This window comes from Numida meleagris, chromosome 1 (assembly GCF_002078875.1).
Source record: "Numida meleagris isolate 19003 breed g44 Domestic line chromosome 1, NumMel1.0, whole genome shotgun sequence".
NCBI classification, from domain to species: domain Eukaryota; kingdom Metazoa; phylum Chordata; class Aves; order Galliformes; family Numididae; genus Numida; species Numida meleagris.
In genome coordinates this window covers 6,323,387-6,344,094 of record NC_034409.1, presented here as the reverse complement: position 1 = coordinate 6,344,094, position 20,708 = coordinate 6,323,387, and the positions used below count along the sequence as shown (strand labels likewise).

Below are 20,708 nucleotides of genomic sequence, written 5' to 3'. Positions count from 1 at the left end.
ATATGAAACCAAAGGGAAAAATCCACTGACTACAACTGAACAGGAAAGATTTTAAAGGGGAAACACTTGATATATATATATTTTTTTTTAATTCAGATCAGCTTTTAGCAGCCTTAACCATATTACAAGAGAAAGGGTAAACAGAAGGAGAGGAGCCTTCCAGACCAACCTCACTAACAGAGCACATAAGAAATTACTGCATGTGAATTATGGATCTTGCACAGGTAAGACACAGGAGAGAGCTTAATTAAATAAGTTTATTGTCTAACGTTTACACTTGTTACGTTGCCACTGTAAAGTGCGACAACATAAATAGATTTTCAGCAGGAACTTCACGTTCCCCCCCCCTCCCTTCTATGAACACTGCTTTAGGAACCAGGCTTTGTTCTTTAGACTCACAAAAGCAAAGTGGACATGAAGTTTCAGTGGCACAGTTTTCACAAGTACATGTTTAAAACAAAACTACTGGGCTGACTTGGCAGCATGACAGCAGTACCATGCTGTCTCACAGGAAGCCCAGGGCAAGAAACTGACGTGCCCCAGTCCTTGCGATGCAGCAAATCCACCACAAAACCAGTTCACAGGTGAGATGGGTATCAGCCTCTGGTAAAATGTTTGCTTGTCCAGCCTTAGAGCTAAGGGGCAGGTGCCTGGGTGGGGACACCACCAAGGAGGAAGGAGTGCTGAGTTCAAATATGGCAAAATACAAGTTAAAAAAGTATAAAAAAAAAATTAAGGTACAAGCTACAGATAAACTCTTTCAAGAATACTGGCACGTGGCATTCTGAACTCAGATTATTTTTTTTCCTACTAAGGATAGGGAAATAAATTTAACATCTTTATGCTGTGTGCAAAAATGTTTCCCAACGCCGAACTGATACATTTTACCATCTCACTGTAGTGTCTGAACAGCAAGGTAGATGAATTGGTTTCCAGCATTACAGGCAACATTAGATATACTCAAACAAGATAATGTAAACTTTATTCTTAAGGCAGCTGGTACTGATGCTGCACGCAGGCATTGCTCAAGGCCCATTACAGCAATGGGACATGTAGCACTTGAAAACAAGTACAAAGAAAATAGCATTGTTGGACTAAATGACTCATGTTGTCGAAATACTTTCCCTTTCACACAAACCATGAAATATTTGGACATCTAGAAAAATAACGCTCCTACTCCTCCAACTTCTGCCTGTTCTTTTACAAATATTTCAAAATACTGATAAATAATGGTGACTGCAAGCAGAATGCCAGTGCCCGACCCAATGGCTCCTAGGAAGTCAGCCAGAACTGAAAGGGCACCAATGCACAAACCACCAAATGCAGCTGCTGTAGGGATATACCTGGAACCAAAACACAGATTCATAATCATGCATTTTCACACAAGAGTTCTAGCAGCACATCTACTACTATAACAACCAAAATATCTAAAGACAAGCTCAGCACTGCAACTCTGCCATTAACTCTTCAAAGCTTCTAAACCATATCTGCACAACACAAAAATCAAAATAAGTATTCACTGAATAGAAAGCTGTATCAACAAGTGACCTCTGGTAAAGCTTTTGATTAACAAGATAACTCTCTTCTTTTTAATATATGCATGCTATGTAACCTCCACAGGACTAAGACCAGCTGCTTTGGCTTAAATATGGAGGGATAAATTGGCCTAGCAATGCAGATCCTCAGGCTTTGCACACTGAACAAAATCCCACTTTTGCAGCGTCATCTTAGCTCAGTAACAATAAATTAGACACCTGTAAATGTGACGGTGTCTTCCTTTTAAAAACATAGAAGAGATTCAACACCAATTCCCTTGTTCTTCTGCTTACGCAAAAGACACTATAAATTAATCTCTTAATTAATGCTATATGCATCTTTTGCATTCCTGGGAAAGACAGCTTAATGGGAAGAATCTTAACATTCGTAGCGGAAACAAGCCCCTGATTTTTTCCAAGAATATCTGCTCTAGTTGACACCTTCCCAGCACTCTTAACTGCCCAGTAGAGCAGCACTGCTGAAAGGCAGCATTTTCTTACCTGTTAAGCTCGTGAACCATTGAAGTATCCCTGTGGCCTCTCATCACCATTTGCTGTTCTTTGAGTTGCTTGGCAACCTGCAGAAACATAATTTGATGAAATTGCTGTGATTTTTCACAGTCATCTGATATTTAGTCAGAGTAATAACTGATCGGTAAGGATCAGTCAGTCCTAACACAGAGGCAGTGTTTGAAAGTACAGTCATTAGGCACATTTATCAGAACACCTACATCTTTTGCTGATGAACCAGACACTTCGATCCAAGTCTTCGAGAAAAAAGCGCAGGATCCCAACATAAAAATTATATAAACTATTACGTGGACAGGATCCTCAAATATTGCACCCATGGATTCTGGAGGGGACAAGTAGTAGCACAGACCACCAACAGGGTAAGAACGAGCAGGGCCACCGCCACTGACATCCTACAGAAGGGGAAGAAAAAAAGGCAGTTATTTCTCACCGACCTCTCACATCCTTATCCTGCATTTACAGAGGAATTCCTCATCAACATTCCAAAAACAGCTTTTCCATACAAATGTCAGAAAGTAAAGTATTCCAGTCTTCTGCCAGTTAAGTACTCAAGTTTCACAATAATGTAACATTTATATAAAAGCTTATTTATATATTCTTTTTTAAAAAAGGTGATTAAGATACTTACTGCCCACTGTCCTAATAAGTTCACCAAGAAGTTGCCACTAAAACGAACAGACAACATCTGGGAAATAACATAGAGGTTTGAAACTAAGGCAGACTGCAGAATGATGGGAATGTTGGAGGTATAAAAGAGCTTGATAGGATAGCTACTGTACTGCCCTCGGTATCGCGCAGACTTGATAGGCAAATCAACACGAAAGCCCTACAAGAAAGAACACAAATATACCAGATTTATTTCTGAGTAAGAAATTATTCCTAGTATGTCTACAAGCTACTCCTAAGGATATTTGCTAGATAAACAAGGAGTGCAAAGTCTGGGACAGTAAAGCCCGGAAGCTTTCTGCTACAGACTGAGCTACAGATTTTAAGGATTTGTAAGTGTTACTGCTTGGATGTTTGACATTCCTCCTATAGTGAATAAGAGAGAACATTTTAAAGTAACATTTCTCTAAAATACAATTACTTTTTAACATTAGGTTTGATAAACTGTTTAATGGCTTTTAACTTAACTGGCAAGTATCAGCAGACCTCCCATGTTTGTAAGTCCTGCTTTCTGGGACAGGTTCCTATCTGAGTAAGCCCAAGAAATCTGAAAACCAGAGAATTCCAATTTTCTTTGCCACCACTCAGTTTGAACAGCTTTAAAAATGCATGGTTAGATACACAAATAAAACAAGACAGACCAATACGTAGGTCTCCTTTAATGTCCACTTTAGCAAATACTCAAGTTTAAAGACAAACACTAGCTAAGGATCTAAAGAAAATCAAGGGAGGAAGGGGAACAAGAAGCCATGCATTAATTACACAGTTGTTTTCTGGAGCAAATCTGTATTACACATGCCCCAAAGAAGCAAGGTTCTTCAGCTCTGTTCGAAAGTAGTATTTTTCTAAGTCAACTATGAATATCAAGTATATGAATTGTATGATAGAACCGTTGCAATTCCAGAATCCATTTTTAGTAAAAGTATTCGAATAGTGTGTATGGCATTCAGTGGAACGTGAGATTACATGACTGCCTGAGTACAAGTATTTGTGTCCGTAAAATTTAACAGCTGCACTGTCATGGAGGTATGTAACTGAAATAACACTTTTCAAATTAAAAGAGTTCCTTACTCAAACTCGGATACATCATTTATTCTACTTTGGCAATTTCTTTTTCCAGTGACCACGCTACCAGGAGTCCATGCACTTCTACCAATGCAGTTTCAGAGCTAGTATGAGAAATTTCTCATTTTACCTGAAAATAGATGACTACGGCAAATACAAACACTGTTGCAATCAGATTCATGAGATTGGGCAAATTCTGTCGGTAGAAAGCCTCCCGCAAAGCACGGACTTTGTCGGTTCGTGTAGCCAGAAGATGAAATAATGCAATCACAGCGCCCTCAAACTCAGTTCCTGGAGTAAGCAGAACGGTAAAAGAAATGTGAAACTGTCAACTAAAAACAGAGTTTTAAAAACAATCATCACATCTTTCTTCGGGATTATTTCAAAGTAGCATGTATAAAATAAGATGCAACATGACATCAGTCCTGTCATGGATGTATCACAATAGTGCTCTGTCTTAACTCACAGACTGTGAGTCTTTTCTAGGGGTAAGAGGAAGATCAGAAGGAAGAAAAAAGCAGAAGAGGAGCAAAATAACTTTAAAGAAGTAGTAATAAACCAGAGCAGACAGAAAAACTGGAAGTCTGGTAACAATGAGAGCTAACTAAAATCCTGGCTTAGGATTTCAAATACATGCATTACATGAGTTAACTTCAGAATGCAAACACAGGGTGCATCTTAATGCAGTATTTTCAGTCTCAGCACAACCACACGTTGGCTGAGGAATGGTAGACCCTGAAGAATCAAACAGCCTTAAAGTAACTGGGAAGCTCCAACCATAACAGTGACCTACAGCCACAAAAACAGTTGGGTCATAAACAACTCCCCTGAACATACAGAATTTAAACTCGCTTCTATTTCTATGGACTAAAGTGTGCTAAAACAAGGCTATTTCAGTTTGGAAATCAGAAGTTTTCAGTCAAGGGGCTATAGCTCCCATTTTAGCTACTGTAGTTCAAATCAACTAAAGAAAACATGCAGGTAATTTATCTTTGTGTAAGTTGAACAGTGCTTTCATCTTCAATGTTTGACAGTGGATTTTAGAAGCTAACCGTCACACATTAAAACATCTTTCCAAAATCTGATACACACCTGATCGAGTGTACATGTAATATACATCCACTGAAACACATTATAACTTATTGTAATAGCACAGGTACCTCTGCCAGTGTTGATGGTAGTGGGACTGAAAGCCTTCCAGACAATGGTTTCACAGATATTGGTGGCAATAAATAGGGAAATACCAGATCCCAACCCATAACCTTTCTGTAGCAACTCATCTAACAGCAGCACAATCAAGCCAGCAACAAACAGCTGTGGGAAAAGAAACAGAACTGAGCAGAAACACGAATAAATCAAGTCAGGAATGACATATTAATCCTGTTTCAGTATTTTTGTCACGTTGGAGAGAGATCATTAAGTTTTGTATTCAAGTATCATTCATAGAGATTTCTGCCCCCTCACGTGCACATCACACCTGGCAATGATCTCTGTGACTTTTCAACACTGATGCAAGCAAACAGATTTCACACTAAGCATTTTTTTTTTTTTAAGTGTCTACATTTGTGCATTTACTGATTTGCTCTACAGGATAGTGCCTCAAGATGGACTCCACGCTCTTTAGTGAGAAGTCCCCTGTGGTACTGACCAGCAGCTAAAGCTTGCAAAATTCCCATATTTGAAATGAAGCAGCTACTCCTTATCTGAAACATTTATAATATTAATCATCCCAATTTTCTCCTCCTTTATGGAAGATTTAGAATTTCTCGTATGTAGACAGACAGATATGAAGGATGATGCTTCACAGTATTAAAATAAATTAAAGGCAAGCAGACATAAAAAGACTTTTCCTTCCAGCCATACCACATCTAACCAGTTTTAATTACACAAGGAATAGCTCATTACAAACCTGAATTATAATGAGAAGACAAATGCCAGCACCCATTTCAGCAGGATCTCCATACATTCCAGTCATAACATAGACAATGGCTTGCCCGATGGTAATAATCATCCCAAATACTGCAACAGGACAAAAAGAAAATCCTTTAAAAAATGAAAAATTTCCTGAATTCACTTATCAAAGAAATATCTCTAAAGTAGACTGGTTTCCCAGGAATAAAACCATGTTCGATAACTTGAATCAGAACAGTGCTTACATTTCTGAGCTCCATTGAACAAGGCTCTGTCTTTCGGTGTATCACCAACTTCAATGATCTTTGCTCCAGCCAGCAGCTGCATGATCAAACCAGATGTCACAATGGGAGAGATACCTAATTCCATCAACGTACCTATCAGGAAGAAAATACAAATGCAATTAAAGCATCTCTCCTAAAGGATTATACACTGAGGACATGAGGCCTGTTAAAAGATTTCTCTTACAGAACATTTTTCATAACCCTTCAAACGTATATTTCAGTACAGGCATAATCTCAGCAAAGACCGTTACCACCTCATAGAAGAAGAATGCTGTGTAAAAATCTGAGATATTGAAGGCAAACCTTTGTGGCTTTTCACTTTACGTATCTCTGTGAAACAATGTGAACATGGCAGGTAAGCACACACAGAACCTTAGCACTTTACACTTCCCTGTCCTTTTTGGCACCAAGAAACCTCTACCAGAAGCACCTTCTACTGCTTCAACTGATGCGTTTTCTAAAGTTTAATTGGGAAGACCACAAGAAAGATGCTGCAGATCCACAGTGCTTGATAACACCACTCTCAAAATCACAAACTCTAGATAAGAGCACAGAAGTTTAGGACTTATTGAAACAAACACATCATTAAGACGTTCTACTCTGCCATCTCACCTACGGGCACATTGTCATCAAGCTACCAACTTTCAAATGCATACAACTCAAACAAGAAGATACAACTTCATAAAAACTACTTCTGCAGCATATAGGTTCATGTTCTGGAAAATCTGCCTGTTTTTCCCCCAGCCTCATCATCCAATGCAGTAACAGCTGAAGCATCATTCACATCACTTACGCTCTCAGAATGCCACACCTGCAACAAAAGAACTACCACCACATACACTAATTCAGATATATTCTCTGCAAGGTTTTGTTTAACTACTGATATCTGCTTGAATTATATTACAAAGCGGTACGAAGGCACAACTGAATTTACCCAAAGCAATTTACTTTATTATCTTCACTGGTATGATAATATTTGCCATTCCTAAATAATTCCTTCACATTTCAGGGTCCCACTGCTTTTCTCACTTCCAGCCAATTTTCCAAGGTACAAACGAGGTCAGCGACCTTACTTAGAGTCATGCATGACAGGCCATGCATCTTAAGCTTTAGACTTCCAGCACTACTTCAGATCTTTCATACACCAGTTTGGGCTCCATTTGTCTGTTCTACAATGAGTTACTTAAGGTTTGCTACGCGCTAAGCTTAATTATTTCTGCCCTTAGCTTCCCCACCGATACAACTACCTATAATGCTGCAGAAGTGTTATGAGGTATAACCAGCTTACACACACAAAGTATTTTCCTTTATAACTGAGAGGGGAAAAGACCCAATGTTTCACATATTATCAGAAAAAGATTGCTTTACAGTTTGATATAGAACCATCCTGGAAGTTGAGAATCTAGATGAATCTCACTTGCACGTCAAATGCAACTCCATTCCTGAGAAGAAAGATGTCTCAGGTACCATCCAATCAGTGTTTCAACACGACATCCGGGTTTTATGAAGTTTAACACCCAGTCATTTTTTTTTCCTCACAGTCTGTTTATACTGATAAAAAGAAAAGAAATAATTTACTAACCTCTGTTTGATGCAAGAATGACTCGCATCCAGTAGAAAGGATCTGCAGAATCTGATGACATGATTCCAAACAAAGGAATCTGCCAAAGCACAGAGCAATATTAAGCAGATATACAAAGAGAGCTTACATTAATCTAAGATTCTTAACTCATAATGATTCAACTGCTACACTGTTTAGCAAAACGTATTCCAACCATCTTCTGTTTTTAAATTAAACCAGACCATACAACAGTGTTAGATCACTAGCACTAGCTAGATTACTACAGATGAAGATGTAAATGGCTGCCATAGACAGTCACAGAGTACCTCAGCCCTGGAAAAATATCAAAGGAAAGGAACACAAAATAAATAGGTTAGATACCAAAAACAATTAAGAGAATAGAGCACCCCTCACCACGATATTCCACTGCTTATGAAATACATGAAATACAAGATGTTCCATTACTTAATTCACCACTTTTTTTTTTGCAGGAATTTTGAGCTTGAAAAAGAAAAATAGAACAAATTGTAGCTCCAAACATCTTTGAGAAGATATAAGAAAGCAGGGTTGTTTTGCTGTGATTTTATACAGTCCTACACAAAATTCATTTGCGGAACAAATTAAAGATGAAGCACAAATTCCAACATAAATATTTTCCTCCATCGAGTTTAAATACTCAAATTCCGCAGCTGGGAATGTGGTTTGAAGTGTCCTATATGGAGCTGTAAAAGTTAGCCAAGTTTATTTTAAAAGAAGACATCAATTTTCCATGCGTCAGTACTGAAGGATTTTGAGTTCTTTAAAACTCAATCACAAAAGCAAGCTCCAGGCAATCCTTTAGATTATTTCCTAAAAACTCTACATTATTTTCAATTAGCTACTATAAGCTTTTGTACAGATTCGAATTCTTACTTATGCATACATCTAGCAGCTAAGAAACACAAATAAACTGCACACTCTTCTATCTCTGGTATCATTCCCACATCCTCTACTGAAAAACAGATAGGTTTTAGCCTTTTATCTGTCCTTCTGTGTTGTAAACATACAAATTATTAAACTGCTGCTACAGAATCTGACTGCAATGGGTAAGTTCAAGTTAATAAATAAATAAAATAGAACATAAAATGCCTAGGGTTGAAGATGTCTGGTTCATTTTAAAGGATCTAGAAGGTCTAAAAGTGCTAACATAAATAATAAACATAAATAATTGCATGGATTTTCATTTTCTGTGGTACCTAAATATTCAGCAAACAGTACTATGTGTTTATAACCCTAGTTTCTAGGGTTTCTAGGAACTCCTGCAACTACGAGTATTAAAGATTATGTAAATGTTTACAAAGACCTTGGGTATCTTCATCAATATATTCAAAAAAACAAGTTCTAAACGTGAACTTAAACACCTCAGGACAGACATTTTTCCACAATCTTTACAATCTTTCAGCTTGCTCGTGAGGGATCAGGTAGAAACAGTCACTTCTGTTCAAACTTGTTACTGCTGAAGTTTAAATTTAGCTATGAACAGAAGGTAAAGAATGCATACAACTGCTGGGCTTGCTTAGGTTACTCAATGAATGATTAGCTTTGCTGTTTATCCCACAGTCAGTATGAGTATTTCATAGGATATCTCATGTAATAACAACAACGTATTAATTTCTGAAAACATATACATGAATAATAAAGACTATTTTTGGAAACATAGTCATCATTCATTAACAATTAAAACACAAAACTGAAACTAGCAGGTCAACACGACATGAGAACTTCTCATGCCTTTAGCATTCTACGTACAGAACACAGAACATACCGATACGTACCTGACAGCACACTAAGAAAATGAAGAGAGTGATAGCTGTCCATAGCACCTTCTCTCTGAACTGGATCTACAGAACCAATTATAGATAGACATTACTGAGTTAATTGCATTTTGTATTTTCACTCTACTTCACATCAGTGCTAGATGCTGTATCATTCACAATTAAATGTGAAGATATTGAGCCAGACGGCATCATTTCTCATCAGAAATTGTTTTTAATATCATCTCAAATTTTTTACAGCAACAGACATGGGCTTCTGTGTAGTCAAAGAAAGCTTGCATGGGATCAGTAGGTAGTACTCTCATGATCAGTGGGATCATGGGTAGACAGTGTGCCTGACTTCCAGAGAGTAGAACATGTTGTATATATAATATTCTAACACAGTGAATGTTTACCAAAAAACAACAGCATGGCTAAACATGGACATATCAGAACAAACATGAAAGACTAATGCAAACAACCTTATCTGCTGTGCTTTTATCTCTAGGCTTCAACAGATTGGCAGCACTGTTTTGTAATGCTGAAAGTTACTCAAGTGTTATAAAATTTTTAGAGATTTAACTGCTGAAGGTAAGTGATTAAAAAACAGACGAGCCATGAGTTTTGGACAAGAAATCAGAACGGTGAGAATGAAGTTCTTCAGAAGTTGCTACAGGAAGCTTAAATTCACCATTATGTTAGCAGACACAGACTACAAATTTCAAAGGCCTTTTTCCCCTCCGAAGTATTTCTACGTACATTAGGTATTACTTTTAAAAGATTGACAGATCAACGATAATCAGTCAGTAGTATATTAAGAGATTCCCAGGCTCACAACATACAAACCATTCTATGATTCTATGATATGACCCCATGATTTGAGGCAGAATGTCACCAACTAGTTCCACGGAAGAAGAATCACAAGGTTTAAATTTGAAACAGAGAACAACTCAAAGTCTGAGACAGAAAGAAAAGCACTTGAAGAGAGCTCAGCTGCAGTGTTACGTTCAAGTTCCCACCTCTCCTCCATGGACCGTAAACACTGGGATAAGTGTGTTCACTGCAGACAAGAGCACAGCAGCTACTGAAATGAGACATGAACTGACACACAAAACAGATACAGCACAAGTAATGCATTTCTGCTTCCAACCACTGAAGCTGCCTGTAGAGAAGTAACAAGAGAAAAGGTTAGTGGCTAGTTTTACAGGCTCTGAACACCCACAAACAAGAATCTGTAAACTGAGGCAGCTGGACAACTCCTCAAACAAAAGAAATTCAGAATTAGTCTGCAACTTTGTGAGTGAAAGCATACACTTAATTTGAGGCAAAGTAGTTCCAGTAATTTAATGTATTTACTGATACAGGCTCACTTCTAAAAGAGGCCAGATGCTAAAAATACATACAGTACAAAGTTAAAAAAAGAAAAATAGTGACAGCAGCAAATAAATCCAGTGTCTTGTGTTAGATTTTATGAAGTGCTGACCCACTTTACCAAGCGCTGTTTCAATTCCATTGTTCAGACTTGAAGTACAGACTTTAAAAAAGAAAAATGTTGAGCAGAACTGTTTCTGCAGCCCAAAGCTTAACATCAGCTGCTGGGGTATCAGTCTCTTAAACTACCCAGGCTCTCAATTCAACTAAAGTGAACATGAGCATTAGAGAAATCCTCCAACACCTGAATCACGCTTGATTCAGAAGGAACAGTCTCTGCGATACAAAGAAGTAAAAAGAAGAGAAAAGAAAAAGGAGGCATTTGAATCCATATGCCAAGAACAGCAAAATACCAACTGGTACCAAAATATTCCAGCCACAAATGATAACAAGCACAAAAAGAGAACATTTCACCGTCTGATCAGATTCAACTGGACATTTTCTTCTTTTGGTATTTTTCTCACTTACAGCTCGTGAAAATAAATGGACTTGAGCCCCATCATCCTGGTGTTCTGAACAGTGTGTTCTACTTCGTATCTGTGAAGTATCTGAAAAATCTGTGCATGTAGTATGAACAAACGTAACTAACTACAAAAAAGCAGCACTTGCTTCTGTTAATCAACATGGCCAAATGACAAAAGCAACACTCCCTAGTGACAGAAAAAGCCCACTTCCTTCATCAAAAATAATGGAAAAAGGTCCAATGAGAGCCCACCTGAGTGGAAAATTTGTGTTCCCTGAACAATCACAAAACAATAAGTTTAGAGATTTTTTTTCTACCTTGTTATCTTCGTTTCTTGTCCTGGCCTTAACTTCCCCACTGAAATAATTACTAATGATGCCTGCCAGTGACAGCTTGCAAGAAAACAATAAATAAAAAAGACCTGTTGTTAAACAGAATGACCTAAGTCATTTGATAGACTATACACAAGCAAGGAACATAATGTAAAATGGTCAAAAGACTCCTGTCTAGAAAAGACATTCCCAAGTGTATCTTTCACTTCAAATTTGTACAAAGCTGGCAACAGACTATCATTGCTTAGCCAGTGACCTAGATAGTGAAAGAGACAAAGTGACCCAAGTAGCAAGGACAGGAAGGGCCCTGGGCATCCTTCACCAGCTGATGGAAGACACTGACAAATCAAGTCTCTCTTCCTACCCTTTCCTTCCTCAGAGAGAGGAAGAAACCAATAGAAAATCACAACTGCTGCTGAGCTTTACAGAAACCTCAGTATCTGTAGACATGTCTTGGCTTTCTCATCAACCCCACTTCACTAGAAGAAATGGGACAGATGGATGTAACCAACTCATCAAAAATATGCCACAAACAAGCATGAGAAGATTGCACTGAAGTTGGGAATTGCAGAAATACAGTGGGTTATCTTCCACTCAATCAGGTGCATCCCGATCTTAGCACAAGGTCTGGCTCTGGAGACTCAAGAGGCCTTTGTCTGATTGGTATCACTTGTTTGAAGATCTGTCCCGAGAGAGAAAGACACTGGGAATCAGCAAGGAATGGCAGATAGGGCAAAGAGCCAAGGGATCAACCCCATCTTCTTAAAAATAAGCCCCAGAGTGGGACAATCAGCAGTTTTTACCGTATCTTTTCCATTCAATCCAGCACGTGGGTACTGGAAAAACCATCTCTGCATCCAGCCCTAACCCTGAGGAATTTCTCAGCAGTGTGAGAAGATTCTCCAGGATGGTATCATGCTCACAGCTATGCATTTCTTTTTAACAATAAAAATCAACATTTACCTCTTATCTAATACTCTACTCTAACTAGAACCTTTGCCACCTAGGTGATGCATGACTGCTTGAGTATTAGTAAAAAACTTATTTTCATTATTTTTTGACAGGGCCAGTCACATCCTGATCTACAGAAACTAACTAATTTTGATTGAGAAAACAGGCAGATAAATGGGTTCTAGGGCTATGGGGATAGATCAGATGTAAATGAAATCATCTCATTGGTCTCAGAACAAAGAAAAGTGTCACATCTAGTAAGTCATTGGAACCTTATCACAAATCACTTTCCCACCTCATCAAGTGGAAACACGGCTATAGGAGGAGGAAATGTTTTGAGGAAAAGAAAGAATTAAATGTGTGGTTTCTGAATTACAGCACAGGCCCTTTAAAAGTAATGCCTAAGCTAACTCAAAGCCTATAGCTGTCAACAGTATCTAAAGCCAATTCCAAGAGTGGTATCCACAGGAAAAAAAGCCTGAAAATTCCACTCTAGAACATTAAAATACACGTCGTCATAGGAACTGAATACAATAAAGTTATGTCTACGGATAAGACATTTAAAAAAAAAAAAAGAGTTAGTACCATTAGCACATGGAAGAATCTGTCAGAAGGCTGTTAAGAATTTATTATTATGATTATCTTATGCCTTAATGTGGTTTTCCTCTCTTCCAAAGGATATGCCCTACTTTAGGGCCCACTAACTGCATTTGTACTGTGGTGTGGAGTTGAGCACCACAACATTCTCTTATCTGTGAACAAATTAAAGTAAAAACACAATGTAGCACTCACCTTTCTTTCTGGCTTCTGGATTTCAGGTAAAACTGCACAGAATGGCTTAATAACTTCTAAAAATTTAACTGTTGTGGAAAAAATGAACAAAGAAAAGAGTAAGAAGAAAATATTTTAATGAACTTGTACGGTTTATAAAACGTCATGCTTCATTTAACTTCTAAGGAAAAAAAGAAAGCACAAGAGCACTACAAGTGAATTACTTCATCAGTACTCACTGAATACGTGAGAAGGAACGACCATTTCTTGAAGCAAGTGAAAAATGATCATGAATCATAAATGGCTTGGGTTGGAAGGGACCTCAAAGATCATCCAGTTCCAACCCCCTGCTGCAGGCAGGGTTGCCACCAACCAGATCTGGCTGCCCAGGCCCCATCCAACCTGGCCCTCAATGCCTCCAGGGATGGGGCACCCACAACCTCTTTGGGCAGCTGTGCCAGTGCCTCACCTCTGAGTGAAAGCTTCCCCCGACATCCAAACTAAACCTCTCCTCTTTTAGTTTAAAACCTTTCCTCCTAGTCCTGTCACTACCAGACTGCATAAAAAGTTGATCTCCCTTGTGCTTAAAAGCTCCCTTTATGTACCAGAAGGCTACCAGGTCTCCCGAGCCTTCTCCACACAGAACAAGTCAAGCTGCCTCAGCCATTCTTCATAAGAGAGGTGCTCCAGCCCACTGGATGTATCTGTCCCCCTCCTCTGGACCCACTCCAAAAGCTCCACATCTTTCCTGAGCCACAGACCTGGACGCAGTACTCCAGATGGAGCCTCCTGAGGGCAGAGCAAAGGGGAACCATCACCTCCCTCTCCCTGCTGGCCACCCATTTCACCTGCAGCCCAGGATACAGCTGGCCTTCCGGGCTGCAAGCGCGCACTGCTGGCTCATGTCCAGCTTTTCATCCACCAGAAGCCCAAGTCCTCCTCTGCAGGGCTGCTCTCAACGAGTTCTTCTCCCAGTCTGTATGCACAGCTGGAACTGCCTTGACCCAAGTGCAACACATCGCACTTGGCCTTGTTACACCTCATCAGGACCCCACTTTTCAAGCTTGGAAACGTGGAAAAGAATTTTTATTTATTTATATGTAAGAAATCGGCCCATCCTTTATTCCACAGCTGGAATCATCTGACATGCAGAGGTGTACTGGGTACATCACCAGAAGTGAACTAATTCACATCCCATCTAAAAATAAATGACCCAGTACTGGTCTGTGCCTGTCTAGCACAGAAGCAATGGATGCCAACATCAAAACGCACCCACCTAAAAACTAACATACTTTATGTATGAACATTGCTGATAGGGAACAAATCATTCACGTATCTTTAGAAGTCTTAAATTGCTGCAACACGTATTCCAACCGAAGTTTGTGGGATTTAACTTTTGCTACAAGACTCCTTGCAGTTTCTCCCTTGAAAACACAGCACAGCTCAGCAGTCTGAGCTCTCTTCTACGAAAAAAAAACCCAATAACCCAAAGCTTACAGCGGGCGGTTTCCCTGCCAAACCTCACGCAGGGCTCCCAGCCCGCTACGTGCGTCTCTCCACAGCCATCAGCCACCGGTTCTCCTCAGAGACACGGCGCCGCACACTGCGCTGAAGCCGCCGTGAGGTGGAAACGCCGCGTTTATCCCCACACACACCGCCGGGCCCCGCTCCTCCCGCGCTGACCGCCCCTCGCACCGACTCCCCGTGCCCCGCAGGAGGCGGCCCGGCGCCACGTCCGACCCTCGGGCGTGAGGAGGGGGCGCGACCCGCCGCCCCGCCACGAGGAAACCACCTCACCGCCCTCCGCTCCCCCACCGCCCCTCCGGGCCGCGTCCTCCCCTCGGCGCGGCCGCCCGCGCTGCCGTACTCACTGCCCATGGCGGCGGGGCCGGCCGCTGCCTCACCGCTGTCAGCGCCGCTCCCCTCCCCCACCGCGTTCCCTCCGCCGCCGTCACGTGACGCGGCGCGCAGGGGCCCGCGCAGGCGTCGCTGCGGCCGCCTCTGCCCGCTCCCTCCCGGTGCCTCTCGGGGCCGTCGTTCCCCGAGCTGGGGGGGATTACCCGAGATCTCCACCAAGGCGAGGCGCTGCCACAATATCTCTGAACGGGTTTATTCAATAGCTTCCCTCAGCTGAAATCACTTAAATAAGGCTTTTTCATCCAGTTCATATAGTCATAATTTCACAAAGCACTACCGAGGTACCCTGTGGCAGTTACGTTCACCTGTAGTTTCCTGAGTATCGTGATGAATCATGGAATCCTTAACGTTTGAAAGAACTCCAAGATCATCTAGTCCAACCCTAACCCATCTCCACCATGCCCACTAACGACATCACAGAGTCAGAGAATCCTAGAATCAGCAGGTCTGGAAAAGACCTCCAAGGTCACCCAGTCCAACTGTCCACCTACCACCATTTCCCCTCCCACCCATGTCCCTCGGTGCCACATCCACCCTCTTCTTGAACATCTTCAGGGACAGTGACTCCACCACCTCTCCGAGCAACCTGTGACAATGCCTCACCACTCTTTCTGAGAAGAAATTTTTCCTAATATCCAACCTGAACCTCCCCAGCCACAACTTGTGGCCGTTCCCTCTCATCCTATCACTATTACCTGGCAGAAGAGGCCTACCCCCACCTCACCACAAACTCCTTTCAGGGTGATGTAGAGAGCAATGTGGTCTCCCCTGAGCCTCCTCTTTTCCAGACTGTGTAATCCCAGCTCCCTCAGCCGCTCCCCATAAGACTTGTCCTCCAGACCCCTCACAGCTTTGCTGCCCTTCTCTGGGCACGCTCCAGAGCCTCAATGTCTTTCACATAGCAAGGGGCCTAAAACTGAGCACAGTACTGAGGTGTGGCTCCACTAGTGCTGAGTATGGAGAATGATCACCTGCCATGCCTCCTCAGTGATGAGCAGTGTCCCTCAGTGGTCAGGACTGGGACCAGTGCTGTTTAATGTCTTCATCAGTGACATCAACAGTAGGATTGAGTGCACCCTCAACAAGTTTGTGGATGACACCAAGCTGTGTGGTGCAGCTGACACGCCTGAGCGATAGGATGCTATTCAGACAAAGTGAGACAGGCTTGAGCAGAGGGACCAGGAGAACATCATGAGGTTCAACAAATCCAAGTGCAAGGTCTTGCACCTAGATCGTGACAAAGCCCACTATCAATACAAGCTGGGGGATATAAGGGTGGAGCACAGCCCTGCTGAAAAAGACTTGGGGGTAGTGGGGGATGGCAAGCTGGACATGAGCCAGCAGTGTGCCCTCACAGCTGAGAAAGCCAACCATATCCTGGGCCGCATCAAAAGAAGTGTTGGTCAGTAGGGTGAGGAAGGTGATCCTGCCCGTCTACCCTGACCTGGTAAGACCTCACGTGGAGTACAGCATCCAAACGTGGAGTCCTCAGTACAGGAGAAACATGGACCTGTTGGAGCAGAGGGCCACAAAATTGGTCCATGAAATGGAACACCTTCCCTACAAGAACAGACAGAGATGTGGGGATGTTCAGCCTGGAGAAGAGAAGGCTCTGGGAAGACCCGATAGTGGCCTTTCAGTATCTAAAGGGGAGCTATAAGACAGGACAGACTCTTTAGCGGGGTCTGTTGTGATACAATAAGGGGAAAATGATTCAAACTGAAAAAGGGGAGATTCAGATTGGATATAAAGAAGAAATTTTTTACAATAAGGGTGGAGAGGCACTGGAATGAGTTGCCCAGAGATGTAATGGACAGCTCATCCCTGGAGACACTCGAGGTCAAGTTGGACGGGGCTCTGAGCAACCTGATCTAGCTGTAGGTGTCCATGCTCACTGCAGAGGAGTTGGACTAGATGGCCTTTGGGGGTCCCTTCCAACTCAAACAATTCTATGATTCTATGGTCTGAGCTTCAGAGAGTTTCCTGCAATTAACATGGGTTCTGTTAATGAAACACTTGTTCTAAAATATTTTTGTTTTCTTCTTTTAACTGAGAGTTACTGCTGCCTTCAATTAACTGCTCAACCTAACATCTCTTTCCTTCGATGTCTTTATTTCTTCTTCCAGCCTTGCACTTCCAACTGAAAATCCTGAACATCTGTCCTTAACTTCTTGGTCATTACCTCAACATTTCATACCATGTGCCACAATGCAAAAGTGCTGCAACACTTTCTCTCTTTCTTGATAGCTTTTTTACTAACAGCACACAGAGCTTCATTTCTGCTTTTTTTAATAACCCACAAATTCCTCTTGTCCAAGGACTGGGCCTTACTCTGTTACCACTCACTCAACTTGTATACCATTTTATCTGGCACTTTCCTGAATTGCGTGTCCTGCACAGGGAACTTGTTCCCATTGTCAAGCAGCACCCTCATTCTGAAGCTTTCAAAATTTCTGTTCCTCTTTTCTGAAATGATTTTAAACTGAGTACATCGTTTTCCTCTTACTGCTTTACAAGAGCAACTGGTAACACACGTTTCTCCTTTCCCTTCCTTTCCTTTTTTTTCCTTTTCCAAACCCATTCTTTTTCAATTATTCACTCACAGTATTTTTTTTAGTACAGTGTGCAGATTTACAAATTCATTGCTTTTGCCAGAGGACACCTTCCCAGCTAAGACACTGCAAGATAAGTTTACCAGTATTATCACTGCAAAAGCTGTATAAGTGATCTATCAGGTGTAAGCCCAAGAGCTTCCTTCACTGCCCAGCATTTTGGAGGGGCAGGTACCCAGTCTGAACAAGTGCACATTGAAACCCCCTAAAGGCAGCTAGTCCCAGAACTGCAAAAGCAAACCAGCACTCATGCAAGGCGAGCCAAGTCTGCATGCAGAGCTGAGCACAGCACGCAGAAGGAAAACAGCCTTGTGTACATCCAAAATCAGTGGGGGAACGGTGTTAATGCCTAACTCAGCAAGGACTGTGTGTTGCTCCTGGTAGCTGTTAGCCATCACAAAACAGCAGTATTCTGCAGACAATTCTGTATCAGCAATACCAAAGAGAGCGGAGCCAAAGCTGTCCCTTCCCTACCCAGGCACAGCAACGTTGGGCTGGGGGCATTTAGCCAAGCAGCACTACAGTAACAGTGCTCCCAAAGGGAGGATAAAACAGGCTCTGAACACTCAAGCATCCTTCACTTGGTTAGATAAACCTGCATTGCCTGTGTGTGAGTGGTGTATAACGAGGTCAGGTTTAAGCAACGTGCAACTCAGAATGCTGGGTCTGTTCTTCCTTTGTGTATTGTCATAGTGAGAAAATGGTTTTTACGTTATTGTCAGTTTGGAGTCAAAGCTGATGATTGTGCCATATAACTCTCCTAGCTACAGCTGCAGCCAAAGCAGTGTTGCTCTTCTGCCTCTTTTTTCTCCTTACTAATACAGAAGTTCTTTGTGAGCAGAGTATGAAAGGTAAATTATACAAAAAGTACCAAGCACGACAACTGCCCATTTAGACAAGGTCTCAGAGAAACCAAAGTATATGCCCAAGTATTTTCCCCTATCCAGACAAAATGTAACCATATCCCTGTGAAAGTACAGCTGCTATTAGATAATATTCAAGGATAAAAACAGTAAAGGACAGGCAGAGCTCCAGTTCCAATCCAAAAGTGACTTCTACATGGAAGAGTATACTGCTCAGGAACCATAGTAAGAAATCCCTGGAAATTTCTGAATTTTAAACCAGGATGTATCTTGATTATATAAAGCTAATCAGAATGTCTAAAAAGTTCTGCAGTTTGCTAGAATAAAGTGGAAGAAACATGACTTCATGTCACCATGATGGATGTGCTGAAGAAGTTACATGAAACAGACTACAGCGCAGAGATTATAGAGGTTGCTTCTGGGTCATATAGAATTAATGAATGTGTGAGTTAGTTAGGGTAAGATACCAAACTGTCCCTCAGAGCAGCTTGGATGGGGTGGTGGGGAACTGATCCAGGCAGCTTTTATCTCCTTTTGCCATTTATCTTCACTATTCTCCTGCTTAACTTCAATGCTTTGGTCTTTTACCTGCTGCTACCCAATAAAGTCTGATTTATTTCCCCAGATGACACCTGTGCTGAAACCTCCCCTCAGGGAGTGCCAGGAGCTGCATTCTGACTGCTGAGCTGCAGCCAGATGCTCTGCACAAGTGTCTCACTTGAGGGGAGGGGAGGGCAGTTTGGGAACAAGCAGGTAAAGGGCTTTTTCAGCATTTCTTCAAAACGCATTAAGTTGAAAAAGTCACATGAGCAGAAGGAACAGAACAGTAGTAGAACAGAGCCTTTAGGACCTTAGACCTTACAAATCCTTTGTGGAGCTCTAGCTGACACCTGCACTAGTCTTCTAACTAGACACTGAGTCCTCACATCTGTGCAGGAAAGGAGAATTACTCTAGTTAGAAGGAAAAGCTGGGTTTCAGGAGAAGCAGGGAGAAGAAGGGGAAGTTTTGTGGTCACTTTGCATGTGAGGGCTCAGCTCAACTGAATACAGTGTTGCTGTGTCTCTCCTCTTCTGCTCACCTTGCCTTGTTGTTTGAGCAGAAGTTCTCCAAAGCCAACAGGCCATACACCTACATCTTAGAATGGGCTGTGGTGGAAGGAACTTTAAAGATCATCTCGTTCCAATTCACTTGCTATGGATAGAGACACCTTCCACTAGACCAGGATGCTCAAAGCCCCATCGAATCTGATGATGTGTTCTTCATATGATTACTATCATATGAAGAACACTGTACACTGTTTTTTCGTAAAAAATCAAAGATTTGAAACCTACTAGAGGAAAAAAACACAAACATCAAGATATCCAGCCTTTCTTCATCTCTGTACAAGGAGAATATTTCTAGAAACCTTCAAATCAGCACTGTAGAAGCATGAGGTACCCTTGTGCTTACTGCAGTCTGTGGTGTTTAGGGTTCTTCTTTGACACTGAGCATTTTGAGTTAGAATTAGTTTTTCCATTCGTAAAGGTTTTCTTTTCATGCAGGAATAACCTTGACCATCGAATTGAAAGATGACTCAAGCATTATTGTTAACAAACTGTACACACTTCCAAGGTCTATACTTCTCCAAGTGGAGAGAAAGGCTTCAAATTAACAAGTAGGAGACCACAATTTTACTACCTGTCCACAGTCTAGTTCTCTATTTCAGTTTCTTATTCACTTTTTCTTAGCTAATAAATATATTGGAAGGCAGTAAACCATATATATATTTTTTAAATATATACATCAATTTGTGAACAAATTGATTTTCTCACAAGATTTTGAGATGTGCCATGGCAGTAAAACCAGAAAGCTTTTGTCTGCTGTCTGCATTTTGGGAACTTCATGTGGCTTGAACACCTGTATCTGCTTGAGCTCTTTCAGAAAACTTGGATGATTACTCTCCTATCATTTCCTTCAATTTATGTCACTTATTTCTTCCATAGCCTGTTTTAGTAACTTCCTTTCACTGCAAATAAAAAGCC

At 41.3% G+C, this 20,708-nt stretch overlaps 1 protein-coding gene across 6 annotated transcripts; it reads right to left on the bottom strand.

The window, feature by feature from the left end:
• Positions 239-15,562, bottom strand: SEC61A2 (Sec61 translocon alpha 2 subunit). 6 transcript variants are annotated; one of them, XM_021384371.1, is made up of 12 exons: positions 15,517-15,562; positions 13,316-13,383; positions 9,368-9,433; positions 7,575-7,653; positions 5,954-6,085; positions 5,707-5,816; positions 4,958-5,111; positions 3,928-4,088; positions 2,695-2,892; positions 2,267-2,458; positions 2,037-2,113; positions 239-1,343 (listed from the first exon to the last, which is right to left on the bottom strand). In XM_021384371.1, the coding sequence occupies exons 1-12, from the start codon at positions 15,545-15,547 to the stop codon at positions 1,157-1,159; spliced, it is 1,455 nt and encodes a 484-aa protein (XP_021240046.1). In that variant the 5' UTR covers positions 15,548-15,562; the 3' UTR covers positions 239-1,156. The 6 variants fall into 6 exon arrangements, with proteins under 6 accessions (XP_021240046.1, XP_021240049.1, XP_021240044.1 ...); XM_021384374.1 differs by lacking the exon at positions 15,517-15,562 and adding an exon at positions 15,166-15,391; XM_021384369.1 differs by lacking the exon at positions 15,517-15,562 and adding an exon at positions 15,166-15,259 and having other exon boundaries at positions 10,366-13,383.